Here is a 12381-nt window from a genome sequence, read left to right as displayed (position 1 = left end):
GCGGTCACAGCGGCGCCCCCTAGCGGGGAGGCGCGGGCTGCCCCCGCCCGGCCCCGGGACCGACCCCCGCCCGCCCCCGCCGCACCGGCAGAGCCCCGTCCGGCCCAGGCTGTTTATTCACCGCACCGCACCACCGAACGGGCATCCAGCACGGCCTCAGGCCCAGTCCCGCGGGCCGGGGGTCTCCCGGCTGAGCAGCCGCACCAGTTTAGCCCGGAGGTTGCTCTGGGGCTTGTGCCCGGGGCGCCCCGGCGGCGCCTCCTGCCCCCCACGGCCCCAGCGCTGCTCGGGGGGCTGGGGGCTGCCCCGCGGCAGCTGGGCCAGCGCGGCCCGGTTGTCATAGAGGGGGCCCGCCTCGCTGCTGTGGCCCTCGGGGGCCTGCCGGCACCCCAGCTCCCACTGCCCTTCCTCCTCTTCCTCCTCCTCCTCCGCCCCGGCAGGACCCGGCTCCGTGGTGAAGATGTTCTCGTAGAGATGCTCGGGGGGCAGCTTCCCTGCAACCCAGGGTTCGCTGGGGCCCGGCTGCCCTGGCCCGAAGAGGGGCTGCTGGCCCCGGGCGATGGAGGCGTAGACGATGGGGCCTGCGGGCTCCGGCTCCGGCGGGGGGAAGCGGAGAAGGCTGGCGGGGGGGTGGGAGGCAGGCTGTGCCCCCGCCAGGGGCGGGCTGGGCTGGGGCTCCTCGGCCCCAGGGAGCCAGGGCTGGGGCTCGAGGCCCTGGGCAGAGAGCTGGGGGTCCGGGGCGCAAAAAAGGCGGGGGTCCGGGGCGTCCTTGCCCTGCTGCTGGCAGGCGATGGCGGCAGTCACGGCCCGGCAGAGCTCCAGGGCTCGAGGGGTGCTGAAGGTGAAGGTGCCCTCGCCGGAGTCGCTGCGGCGGCCGGCCTCAAAGGAGAAGACGGTCTGCAGGGCCAGAGGAGAGGGTGAGGGGCTGGCAGCCACCCCGGGGCAGCCAGCAGCCCCAGGGAAGGGGGAGGCACGCACCTGATCCTGGCCAAACTTGCGGAGGAAGGGGTAGGGCCAGGTGAGCAGGGGCTGGCGGGACTGCGGGTCCTTCAGCGTCAGGCTCTGCGGAAGGGCCGAGAGCACGTAGTGCCCGTGCAGGCCGCAGCGGGCGGCCGCGTCCGTCTGGACCACCAGCACCGGGAATTCGGTCACTACGGGAGCAGAGCAAGGCGGGGGTGAGCACCGCGGCGCTGAGCTGGAGCCCACCCCAGCCCCATCCACCACCCCTGCACGTACGGTCCTGCCAGGAGGAGTAGAGGGAGTTCTCCTCCATGGGGACAGCGGGGCTGGGCTGGCTCCTGGCACTGCTCTGCACCGTCTCCTTCGCACCCTTCTGAAACAGAGGGATGTGAGCGCAGCCCCCCAACCGGGGGAGCGCGAGCCCCCCTGCCTGCCCACGCACCCCAGACCCCCCTGGCTCACCCGAACCAGGAGCAGCGTGAGGGGTCCCGGCTATGCCGGACCCCACGGTACCTGGAAGGCCAACTGGCAGAGCTGGGCGATCCACTCATCCCGCTGCTCGGCCGCCAGCACGTAGTTCTTTTCCGTGGTGGTGAGGTAGAAGGCGGCGGTGGCTTTGGGGCAGCTCTCGGTGCCCGCCGGGCCCACAGAGACGCAGTCCGAGAGGCGGATCACCCGGCGGGCACACCGCTTCAGGGAGGTCTTCTCCAGCGCTGTACCATCATCCCGCACGTCGAACTTCTCCATACGGGCCACGCCGGAGGGGCTGGCGGCAAAGAGCTGGGCTCGCATCTTCCTCCAGGACCTCTGTGGCGTGGGAAGGGCACAGGCAGGGGAAAAAAAGGAAAAAAGAGTCAGCGAAGAGCTGCCCGCTGTGTCCTCGCGGCGCTGGCCTCCACGCGGGGCTGGCAGCGCTTGGGAAGAGCCATGCGGGGCAGGAGGGGGCACAGGGGGTCCCTGCCCACACCCAGCGGGTGCTGTGGGAGAGCGGTCCCAAAGCTGGGTCTAGGGGGGAGCCTCGCCCCGAGCGAGCTCGGCCTGGCTCGCCGGGTGAGTCACGCTCGCTCCCGGCTCGCCGAGCACCAGGTCCTGCTCTTTGTTCCCCGCTGCAAGTGCCAGCCTGCCGCCGCTGCAGCTGAGCTCTCGAGCTGTTCTCAGGACAGACCCTGATGCAAATTAAAGCCATTTTGAGCTGCTGAGGCTCCTGCTGGCAGCCTCGCATCTGCCGAGCACGGCCAGGCCCTGCAGCTCGCAGCCCGCTTCCTCCCAGGGGAGGCTCTGCGGCACCAGCACCTTCCCGGCCCGTCACGGGATAGAGGGGGCGCATACCCCCACGCACCTCAAAAACGCACCAGAGCCTCCGCCCTGCAGAAACCAGATGCAGCCAAGCACCCGAAATACCCCCCGCCGCCGGCCCACCTGCCTCCTACGCAGCAGGGCACCGGCCCCGCGCAGGCAGGGCACCGGCCCGCTTCAGTGCCAGGACTCGGCTCCGGCTCGGCAGGGAGGTCGGAGCGTGATGGCAGCCCCGCGCATCCACCGAGCCCCCCGTGGGGGCACGGCCACCCCGCCGTGGTGGAGGGGATGCCGCTAAGGCACAGCCAGCGCGCCGGTGGGACCTGCTTCGCCAACACCCACCTCGCAGCTCCCTCGAGCTGGCTCGACCCTGCGGGGACTCCCACCGCATCACCCGTACCGTGCCTGCAGGGCTGCGGCACTCGGTGCCCACCCCGAGGGCCTGGGGCAGCGGGCCAAGCGGCGAGGGGTGCCCCATGGACGGCACTGGCACCCCGGAACCAGGTTCGGCGCAGAGCCGCGTCCCACGCGCCGCCCCGGTGCCCCGCTCCCACGCAGACGCTGGAGCCGCGCCTCGTTAACACGCGTTTATTGTTTCATCGCGAATCGCGTGGTGACCAAGCGAGAAGAGGGACCCCGTGCGCAGGGGCGAGCCCGAGCAGGTGCTTGCACGGATGAGTCCCCCCGGCACCAGGGAGGGCCCTGCTCCTGGGGCTGCAGAGCCCCAGGCCCCCCCGGGGGCAGCTCCGAGGGGTCTGGCTCCAGTCCCCCCTTCCCAGGCTGCCGAGGGCCCGGCCCCAGGCCGGGCATCAAGACAGATGAGGGCAAACCCCGTACCCAGCCCCAAATACACCCGTTACCTTCCCAAATTTGCAGTGCTGCACATAGAGGATCCCATCCTTCACCGGTCTCTCCATGGGCCCAGCGCCGCCCTGGCAGCCAGCGCAAGGATCGGGGACTCGGGCTACCGGCAGCGGAGAAAATGTGACTGCTGCAGCCGAAGCAACTGCATGGGGCAGACTTCCTTCTCTCAGCGACTTCCCCTTTTCGGTGTGTGGGATGAGGGGGAGAGGTTGGGCCACAGGAGGTGTCCGTCTGTCCGCCCTCCCCCTCGCAGAGGGGCAGTGGGGCAGAACGCACACAGGCAGAGCACAGGAAGCGCCGAGGGGGCCGCCCGACGCGAGCCTCGCCCCGGCTGCATCGCAGCGCGTTTGGGGGATACGGGAACAGCCACCCGCTGAGGATGCGCGAAACCAGGTAAGGGGGACGGTCCTGGAGGAATCGAGGGGCTTCGGAGAGGAGAGACGTAAAACCCTGGCCAGGCCACTGCAGGGGGCTAGCAGGGGCAGCAGGCAACTGGCCACCCACCAGTTGCCCCACCTGGGGCTTTCTCCTCCTTGCAGGCACCACTCCCTGCTTGCCCAATGTGCCGCTGACATAATGGGCTGTTACAGCACAGCTCCACACGTTTCCTCCCAGGGCAGGAGCTTCATCAGGCCGAGCTGGCAACAGCCCCGGTGGCCAAATGCCTGGAAAAGGGGCCACAGCAGCGCAGGACAGGCCCCTGGGCTTGGGAAAGGCGAGGGCCGCTGCCCTGGCTGCAAAGGAGCCAAGGCCTGCGCAGGGGGCAACGCGCTCCCCGGGCTAGAAGTCCATGGAGCTGTGGGCCAGGTAGTCCTTGCGGCCGATGTTGCTGACTTGCTTGGTCTGCATGGCCTCCAGCTTGGGGCAGTCGGTGATGCGATGGCCCAGGCCGCCGCAGAAGGCGCAGCCCCGCTCGCCTGCAACGAGAGGGACGAGGTCAGGGGGAGCCGTGCCACACCAGGACAGCGACCCCCCCACCCCAAAAGCAGAGGGGCAACGGCAGCCCTGAGGCAGGCGGCAACCGCCCGGGGAGCCGGGGGTCCCGTCCGCAGCCCAGGTCTCTCCCAAAAGCCCTGCGGGAGGTCCCCGCGCCAGCCCGGGATCTCTCACCTCCGATGTCCAGCATGGTCTCATCCCCGCAGTGCAGCACCTGGAGGACAGGCGGCACCTTCTGCTTCGCCTCCAGGAGCAGGGCCTTCAGGTCCATCAGCACCGACTCGTCTGCGGGGCAGAGACACGGGTCAGACGCAGCCCGCGCAGGGGTCGCGCCACCATCTCCCCTCCGCGGGCCGTCACGGCTCGTCCCTGCTCGCTCAGGAACAGCCCTGGGGGAGGCCGCTCCATCGCCCAGCTGCCTCCCGCAGCCCCCAGCCCCGCGCCGTTTCTCACCGCAGGCCTTGTTGATGAAGGTGGTGGCAATGCCGGTGTTGCCGGAGCGGCCTGTACGCCCGATACGGTGAACTGTGGAGAAAGAGAGAGGATCAGGCCTGGGTAAACACACCATGACAGACCATCCCTGCCCCCAGCCCCCGCAGAGCCTCGCTGGCCTCTGTGGCCACCCCGCCGTGCCCTCCTTGGTCCCCCACGGGGCCCAGTCCCCACCGTAATTCTCAATCTCCTCCGGCATGTCGTAGTTGATGACGTGCTGGATGGCTGGGAAGTCCAGACCCTTGGAAGCGACGTCAGTGGCAACCAGGACATCCTTCTTCCCATCCCGGAAGGCCTCGATGGCTTTTGTCCGTTCCTCCTGATCTGCAAAGGTGCAACAGAAGATCAGCAAGGGCAGAGCAACCAGTCCTACCTCTTGCGGCAACCGCTATGGCCTCAGAGCCGAGGATCACTCAACCGGGGCTCCCCCAGGGAGAGGGGGCCTATGCAGCCTTTCCCCAAATAAAGGAGCAGAGGGACCCCCAGGTCCCACAGGGACCCGCGCTGCGTTTACGCCTGCTCCGCACAACGCGGCGTTCGCTCCTGACGCTGCCACAGCCCTTCCTCACACAAACGGCTGCACGCTGGGGCCTCCCGTGGCCACGTACCACCCTGGCCGGAGCGGGGCCATGCTGTGGCCCAGGTCTCCCCGACACCCTCACTGACCTTTCCCTCCATGGATGGCCACAGCTTCCACACCCTTGAGCAGCAGGTACTCGTGGATCGCATCGACATCCGCCTTCTTCTCGGCAAAGATCAGCACCTGTGGCAGCAGGGACATCATGGAAGAGCCGCCTCTCTGCGCGCTGGCACCGCTGGCACCAGCACAACCCGCCCCGGGAACCCCACTCCCTCTTGCTGAGCAGAACACGCAACAGCGCTGGGCCCAGGACCTGCTCACGCGCGGAGCACGGCTCGCTCGCACGCCTACCCACGGCAGAGCCCTGCAGCACCACGGCCGCGGCCCCACTGCCAGCCCCACCCGCGCCCCGGCGCTGCGGTGCACCCGCGCTGCCCCCAGCCACGCTGCCAGAGCGCGCTACTCACGGGCGGCGGGGTCTTCTGCAGGCACTCGAGGAGGTAAACCATCTTGGCCTCCTCTTTCACGTACTCCACTTCCTAGGAACAAGCACAGAAATGAGTCAGGCAGGCAGCAGAGAAACTGGCCTTGCTTCGTATCCCTTAACCTCTTGGGAAGGAGGGCCGGGAACCCCAGCTCCCTGACAGGGACGCATCAAGCGCCCTCATGAACGGCGCTGGCCTCCCACACAGCCACGGGGGAGCAGCCAACCACCTCACCTGCACGACGTCCAGGCTGGCAGCACCCGCTCGCCCAACGTTAATGGTGATGGGCTTCACCAGGGCGCTCTTGGCAAAGTTCTGGATCTTCTTGGGCATTGTGGCACTGAAGAGGAGGGTCTGCCGCTGGCCCTGCATGGGGAACGCAGTGCAGGCAAGGATTTAGCACCCACCCAACCAGGCGGGTGCAGGGATTGAGTTTCAGGGTGCTCGTACGGTGCCAGCTCAGTACCTTGAAGTAGGAGAAGATGGTACGGATGTCCCCCTCAAAGCCCATATCGATCATCCTGTCAGCCTCATCCAAGGCCAGGTAACGGCAGATGTCCAGGCTCACCATCTTCTTCTGCAGCAGGTCCATCAGGCGGCCAGGGGTGGCCACCATCATGTGTACGCCACTGTGGGACGAGAGAAGGTCACGGCCGGGCGCTCAAGATTCCTGCTCCGCGCAGGGAAGGCAGCACCTGCTTGGCACGTCACCTTCGCCCCCACGCCTTCCCGAAGCCAACCAGCCGGGGTGCCACCCCTTAGCCCCCCTCCCAGAAAACAGCACAGTTCCAGCCCCACAAACCCCCCAAAAAAAAGATCTTACTGTTTGATCGTCTCCATCTGCTCCTTGACAGACATGCCCCCGATGCAGAGGGCGCAGCGCAGCGGGGGCAGGCCGTCCTCCTGCAGCAGCCGACAGTAGTACTCAATGATGCCGTGGGTCTGCCGGGCCAGCTCCCGCTGCAGAGACAAAACACTCATTCCTACACCTCCGTGCAGGGAGGACTTGGGATTGCTGCTGAATATCGATCGAAGCTTCTTCCCGCACGTCACCGTGCCCCCGCCACTCACCGAGGGACAGATGATGAGTCCGTAGGGTCCCTCTCGCTTAGAAAACGGCAGCCTCTTCTCCTGCTCCAGGCAGAACATGATCACCGGGAGGGTGAACACCAAGGTCTTCCCAGAGCCAGTGAAGGCAATGCCAATCATGTCCCTTCCCGAGAGGCTGGCAGAGAAACGGGGCCGGCGGTGAGGAGGAGCGTCACAGAGCGGCTCAGGCCTCCAGGGCCGAGCACGGCGACGGGGCGCGTCCGTCACCAGGGAGGAGCACCCGGCACCCACGGCTGGGGGGGCCGCAGGGAGCAACCGCTCCCCGCTCTGGGCCGGGGACAGAGCACTCACATCGTGGGGATGCCCTGGATCTGTATGGGTGTCGGCTGCTGGATCCCTTTTTTCTTCAGGCCCCTCAGGATAGCTGTCAGAGAACAAGGGACACTCACATTCACGGCCTGAAGTCTCCTCTTTCCCTCCTACTCACGTCCCAGCAGCAGCTCTTCCACCAGCGACAAACCTGGGCCGGCAGCTAGGCGACACGGCCACCGTTGGGAATTTAAGCCGTGACCCCGCCAACGCTAAGCACTAAAGACCCGACAGCTTCGCTCGTTGACGTGTGTTTCCCAGGAAAATCCTGTCCCCCACCCTGGAACGCTGTCCCCTCCCAGCCCACCTGCTGGGAACTTCATCTCCTTGAAGCTCTTGATGGGGGGCGGGATGCCTTCCCCCTCCACCAGGATGTGGTACTTCTTGCGCACGCGATCGTGCCGTGCCTCCGACATGCCCAGGATGTAACGAGGCGCCCTCCAGCTGCGAAGGCAACGGAGAAAGGGCGTGGGGCAGAACGAGGCTGGGGCTCCGGAGGCAGCAGCCCCCGCGGAAGCCCGGGGGAACTCCCTGCCAGGCTCCACCATCCCACCAGAGAAAACGGGGGGCTCCAAGGGGCTTCCTGGTGTGAGCACGGGAGCAGATCCAGATCAGCTCCGTGCGTTAAACGTTTCCTCGCAGTCTCAGTAAGAAGCCCCAAGCTTACAGCTGAGCACAATCTATGGACGGTGGACGGAACGTGCCAAAATCTTTTGGACGTATCTTGATCTCTCTGACACTGCCTCGAGCAGCGCTGGCTCTCTAGGCTCCCCCAGACTCTTTCTCTAGCTTAATCACCTCCAAGATCTAAAGATCCACCTCCAGTCTTCAAGTTTAACTTAAAAATACTCTAGAAAACCTTAACCATATATAAAATAAGGTTCAAGGTGACTCAACAGCCTTCGATCTCATGTACAGTGGTAAGAAGCCAGGCAGGGGAGCGAGAGAGGAGGCAGTGGCCGCAGAGCAGTGCTCCTCCTGCGAGGCTGCACGGCTCCTAGCTCTCCTCAGCTGCGAGGAAGCGATGTTTTTGGGAAGACAACCCCCGTACTGTGAAACACACCTGGTTTTAATGGGATCATCGTAGGTGATGCCCTTCGCCATCTCCTTCACCGACATCAAAGCTGCAAGAATAAAGCCACGAGATCAGCGCGAGCTCTCCACCTCCAGACGCGCTTAACCTCAGCGGAGAACTGCTCGGCCAAACAGTTTGGGAGACCGTGCCCGCAGACCGAGGAGGAAAAGCAGCACCCGAGAGCCCCTCTGGGCACGGGAACACCAGACACCGCAGCCTGCCCTGCCCAGGGGCTGCCGCGGCACCGCCTCAGCCAAGCCAAGCGTTTGGATGCCGACTGAAGGATCCTGTCGCGATCGCCTGTCCCGTCCCGGGTGTGAACATCCCTGAGCGTTGCGGGGCGGGTGACACCCCTACTGCTGCCCTGACGGCTCCGAGAGACACGCGGAGCTCCCACCGCTCACCTCGGCCCTCTGCCACGCTCTCCAGGATCTTCTCTTCCTCCTTCAGCTGCTTCTCCTTGGCCGACTCCTTCCGAGCTGGGTGGGGAGAGTCAGGGAAACGGTGAGGAGGGTTCGCTCCCTCCCGAAAGCCACCCCGGCCCCACCGCCAGCTGCTCCCCCACCTTCCGCCTTCTCCTTGAGGTGCTGGTGCTGGTCCAGGAGGCTGATGTTGGACTGGGGCCCCAGGGGGATGTCATCCTCGTCGCCCCGCTGCTCGCTCCCGCTGTCCCGCTGCTCCTCCTCCGACACCACCTTCCGCCGCATCTGCAGCAGCTTCTGCAGCTGGGGGCAAAGGGGTGGAAGGCGGAGTGAGAGGCCCCGCGTCGGGAGGGACGTTCAGAGCCCTCCCCCGGCAGCGCCGGGCCCCGTTACGCCGTTACCATCTGCTGCTTGCGCTGCTTAACGGGCACGTAGGGCACGTAGTCGTCGTCATCCTCCTCCCCGGACATGTCGGACGTCTCCGCCGCCTCCTCCCGCTGCCTCTGTGGGGGAGAAGCGAGGTGAGGGCGGCCCGGGACGGTACCGGTCCCGCCGAGCGCCCCAGGGCCGCCGGTACCGGCCCGGCCCTACCTTCCTGTCCGCCCCGGCCTCCATGGCGCCGCCTCCGCGCCACAACCACGCTGCCCCGGATGTAAATCCCACACGCCGGAAGTTACCGGGCGCCGTCGCTTAGCAACGCGTTGCCACGCCCCCCGGACGGGTCGCTTCGACGGCCAAACTTGTGCGGAAGGCGAATGGCGGAGGCGCCCCCCCCGTCCCTCGTCCCCCCCCCCGCCCCTCGTCCCCCCCCCCCGCCAGTGGGCGCGGCAGAAAGCAGCAAACAGCGGGGTTTAAATAAAATAAAAAATTAAAAAGTTCTTTATTGGGTCCAGCACGGTCCTTCCCCGCGGCGCGGGGAGGCAGGCACCCGCGGGGAGGGGGACACGGGACGGCCGGGGGGCGGGTGGGGGGGGGCAGGAGGAGGATGGGGGAGCCCCCGGGGGTCCCCGCGGGGCAGGAGAGCACCGGGGCCCCCCGCGGAGGAGGGGACCCCACCGAGGCGAGGCGGGGGCCCGCGGGGCGGGGGGCACAGTGAGGAGAGGCGAGCGGCCGTGGGCGGGTGGGCTGTGGGGAGGGGGGGGGGTCTGTGTGCAGCCCCCTCCCAGCACCTCACTGGGCTGCGCTGGAAGTGGTTTTCTTCAGGGTGAAGTTGGTCCAGTTCACCGCCATCTTCTGCCGCGTCTGCTTGGCCGAGTCCAGGCAGAACCTGGCGGGGGAGAGGACGGCCCCGCTCAGCCCCCAGCCCCGCTGCGTCCCCCCCGGCAGGGCTTCAACCCCACTGTGTCCCCCCTAGCCCCGCTGCGTCCCCCCCTGGTCAGCCCCCAGTCCCACTGTGTCCCCCCAGCCCCACTGGCAGGGCTCCAGCCCCACTGGCAGGGCTCCAGCCCCTCTGCATCCCCCCCCAGTCAGCCCCCAGCCCCACCGTGTGCCCCCCAGCCCCTCCAGCAGGGCTCCAACCCCTCTGCGTCCCCCCCGGCAGGGCTCCAGCCCCTCTGCATGCCCCTGGTCCTGGCCAGCCCCCAGCCCCTCTGCATCCTCCCAGCCCCACTGGCAGGGCTCCAGCCCCTCTGCATCCCCCCCAGCCCCAGTCAGCCCCCAGCCCCACCGTTTGCCCCCCATCCCCTCCAGCAGGGCTCCAACCCCTCCTCTGCATCCCCCCCGGCTCCGGTCAGCCCCCAGCCCCTCCGCATCCCCCCCGGCAGGGCCCCAGCCCCTCCGCATCCCCCCCCAAGCCCCGGTCAGCCCCCAGCGCCCCACTGCATCTCCCCCAGCCCCGCTGAAAGGGCTCCAGCCCCTCTGCATCCCCCCCCAGCAGGGCTCCAGCCCCCCATGGCTGCCCCCCTCACCTCTTAAAATACTCCACTTCTCGGTCAGTCTCATCCATCTCCGCCCCGTCCAGGTCCTTGGGTAGGAACACGTCATCTGGCAAAGCAGAGAGAGGGTCAGCGCTGCCGGACGGGCAGGGGGGAAAGGGGCCGCGGCGAGGATGGCGGCGCTCCCGGCACTCACCGATCGAGGTATTGGATTTCTCCACCTTGTTCCGGCTTTTCCTGCTCTTGCCCTTGGGCTGGGGGGAGCCCCCCAGGGCAGGGGGGGCAGGCGGCTGCCGGTCCCCTGCAGCCGGGGCAGGCGGTTGCGTCGGCTCCGGCAGCTCCGCTTTGCCCTCTCCCCTCCGGCCTTTCCACTCGCCGCTTCTCTCCTTCTCCGGCCTGGCACCGCCGCAGCCCCAGGGCTGCCCCTTGCCGCTCTCCGCCAGCTCGGCGCAGCCGCCCGCCCGCTGCGGCTCCAGTGCGCCGGCCTTGGAAGGGTGCTTGGTTCCCAGCACCTGCCCCTTCGCACCAGGGCTCTCCAGCCGGGCCTGGCCACCAGGCACAGCACCAGCACCCTCCCCTTTCTTCGCCTGCCCGCTCTGCCGCTTATTCTTCCGCTGCCGGCTCCCGGCGGGCACCGGCTCCGGCAGCTCCGGTCCCTTGAGCTGCTGTCCCTCCTTGGGCTCCGGGCTCAGCCCGCTGCCGTCCGCGGCAGAGTCCGCAGCTTTGGACTGCACCCAGATCATGCGGGAGAGGCTGGGCACGGCGCTGAGGCGTTTCACCACGCCGTTCTCGGCCGCCGGAGCCGGCGGCGGCTCCCCGGGTCCCTCGCCCCATCGGGGGCCCAGCTCACCCCGCAGCAGCGCGTGGCTCTTGGCGGGGCCCAGGCTGAGCGGGGCCAAGGCCAGGTCTATGTCCTGCAGGTCGGAGGAGCCGTTGAGGTGGGAGAGCAGGTTCTTCTGCTCCAGGACAGCTGCCTTCTTGGGGAAATCGTTGACATCCAGGTTGAGGTCGTAGACGCTGAAGCTGGCCCGGATGGAGTCCTTGATGGTGTTTTTGATCTCCTGCAGCCGGCTGCTGAGGAAGCTGTTCACCCGCTCCAGTTCCAGCTCCGGCCACTCCAGCAGCTTCTCCTCGGCCGGCTCCCGGGCCTGGCCGGCTGCGGGGGCACGCTCTGCCCGCTTCTGGGCCTCCGCCTCCAGCTGGGCTTTCTCCTTCTCCTGCAACACAGGAGCCACGAGGATCAGATGGCCCTGGGCCACAGAGCCACGGGGCTAGCTGAGCACCAGCTTTGTCAGGCAGCAAACCCAAGGGCCGGCACTCAGCACGGCCACCCCATGTCTTCCACAGCCCCCAAACTGTTACGTGTCCTCTGTGGGCACTGCAACAGCTACCACACCACACACCGGTGCCATCGTGGCACTGCCTCTCCCCAACACAGATGCATGGTGTCTGTCAGAGACGCGGCACGGAGCGGGCAGGACAGCACAGCCCAAAAATGCCCAGGAGGGCTGGGCCACCCCCCGCAGGGACAGAGGCAGGGGAGCACGGAGCCGGGCACCGCTGTCACCACAGGGGAGAGGACAGCAAAGGACACAGAGCTCAAGACGTGAGGGAGAGAAGGCAAAGCCCTGCAAAGAGCACAGTCCTGCCCTGACCTCCCTCCCGCAGCCCGCCCCAGGCAGCGCTTCCCTCTGCCCAGCCTCACCTTCTTCTTCTGCTTGTGCCGTGCCCGCTTGGCCGCCTTGGCACTGTTCAAGGGCTTGGGCTCCGTGCTGTTGATGTAGTCCAGTAGCTCGTCCACGTTGCGGTGGTCCACAGCGGGTTCTCCTGAGCTGCTGTTGTGCCCCAGTTTCTGCGGCAGCTCCTCTTTCCTCTTGGTGAGGCGCGAACGCAGCTTCTCCCGGATCTCGGCGTAGTTGCGGCTCGTGGGAGCGGCTGGGGGCTGCGGAAGGCGAGCGCTGTCAGCCGGGCAGGCACG

At 67.5% G+C, this 12381-nt stretch overlaps 1 protein-coding gene across 7 annotated transcripts; it reads right to left on the bottom strand.

Annotated features, from left to right (window-relative positions):
* Positions 1-132: 132 nt before the first annotated feature.
* LOC309596360 (putative ATP-dependent RNA helicase DDX41) lies at positions 133-10511 on the bottom strand. 7 transcript variants are annotated; one of them, XR_014229500.1, is made up of 18 exons: positions 10437-10511; positions 8931-9032; positions 8673-8832; positions 8512-8586; positions 8096-8156; positions 7340-7476; positions 7015-7087; positions 6685-6838; positions 6437-6573; positions 6080-6242; positions 5848-5979; positions 5596-5667; positions 5215-5311; positions 4723-4872; positions 4510-4581; positions 4231-4341; positions 3117-4037; positions 1653-1767 (listed from the first exon to the last, which is right to left on the bottom strand). XR_014229500.1 is itself a non-coding variant. In XM_082324487.1 (17 exons), exons 1-17 carry the CDS (start codon positions 9142-9144, stop codon positions 3901-3903), a joined length of 1857 nt encoding a protein of 618 aa, XP_082180613.1. In that variant the 5' UTR covers positions 9145-9217; the 3' UTR covers positions 3055-3900. The 7 variants fall into 7 exon arrangements, 3 of the variants coding, with proteins under 3 accessions (XP_082180611.1, XP_082180612.1, XP_082180613.1); XR_014229501.1 differs by lacking the exon at positions 10437-10511 and adding an exon at positions 9704-9788; XR_014229502.1 differs by lacking the exon at positions 10437-10511 and adding an exon at positions 9699-9786.
* Between the last annotated feature and the right edge of the window lie 1870 nt (positions 10512-12381).

The sequence above is a fragment of the Platalea leucorodia genome (assembly GCF_965183815.1).
Source record: "Platalea leucorodia genome assembly, chromosome: 11".
Classification (NCBI taxonomy): Eukaryota; Metazoa; Chordata; class Aves; order Pelecaniformes; family Threskiornithidae; genus Platalea; species Platalea leucorodia.
This window is presented reverse-complemented; position numbering and strand designations above follow the sequence as displayed.

Bases quoted from the DNA above. Each gene is read 5' to 3' on its own strand.
- LOC309596360 (XM_082324485.1), bottom strand. From the start codon at position 3,695: ATGTCAGCGGCACATTGGGCAAGCAGGGAGTGGTGCCTGCAAGGAGGA. The intron at 1,768-3,116 runs GTAACGGGTGTA...CCCACGCCACAG, and splicing joins AGCACTGCAAATTTGGGAAG to AGGTCCTGGAGGAAGATGCG. The intron at 1,334-1,473 runs GTACCGTGGGGT...CCTCTGTTTCAG, and splicing joins TCTGCCAGTTGGCCTTCCAG to AAGGGTGCGAAGGAGACGGT.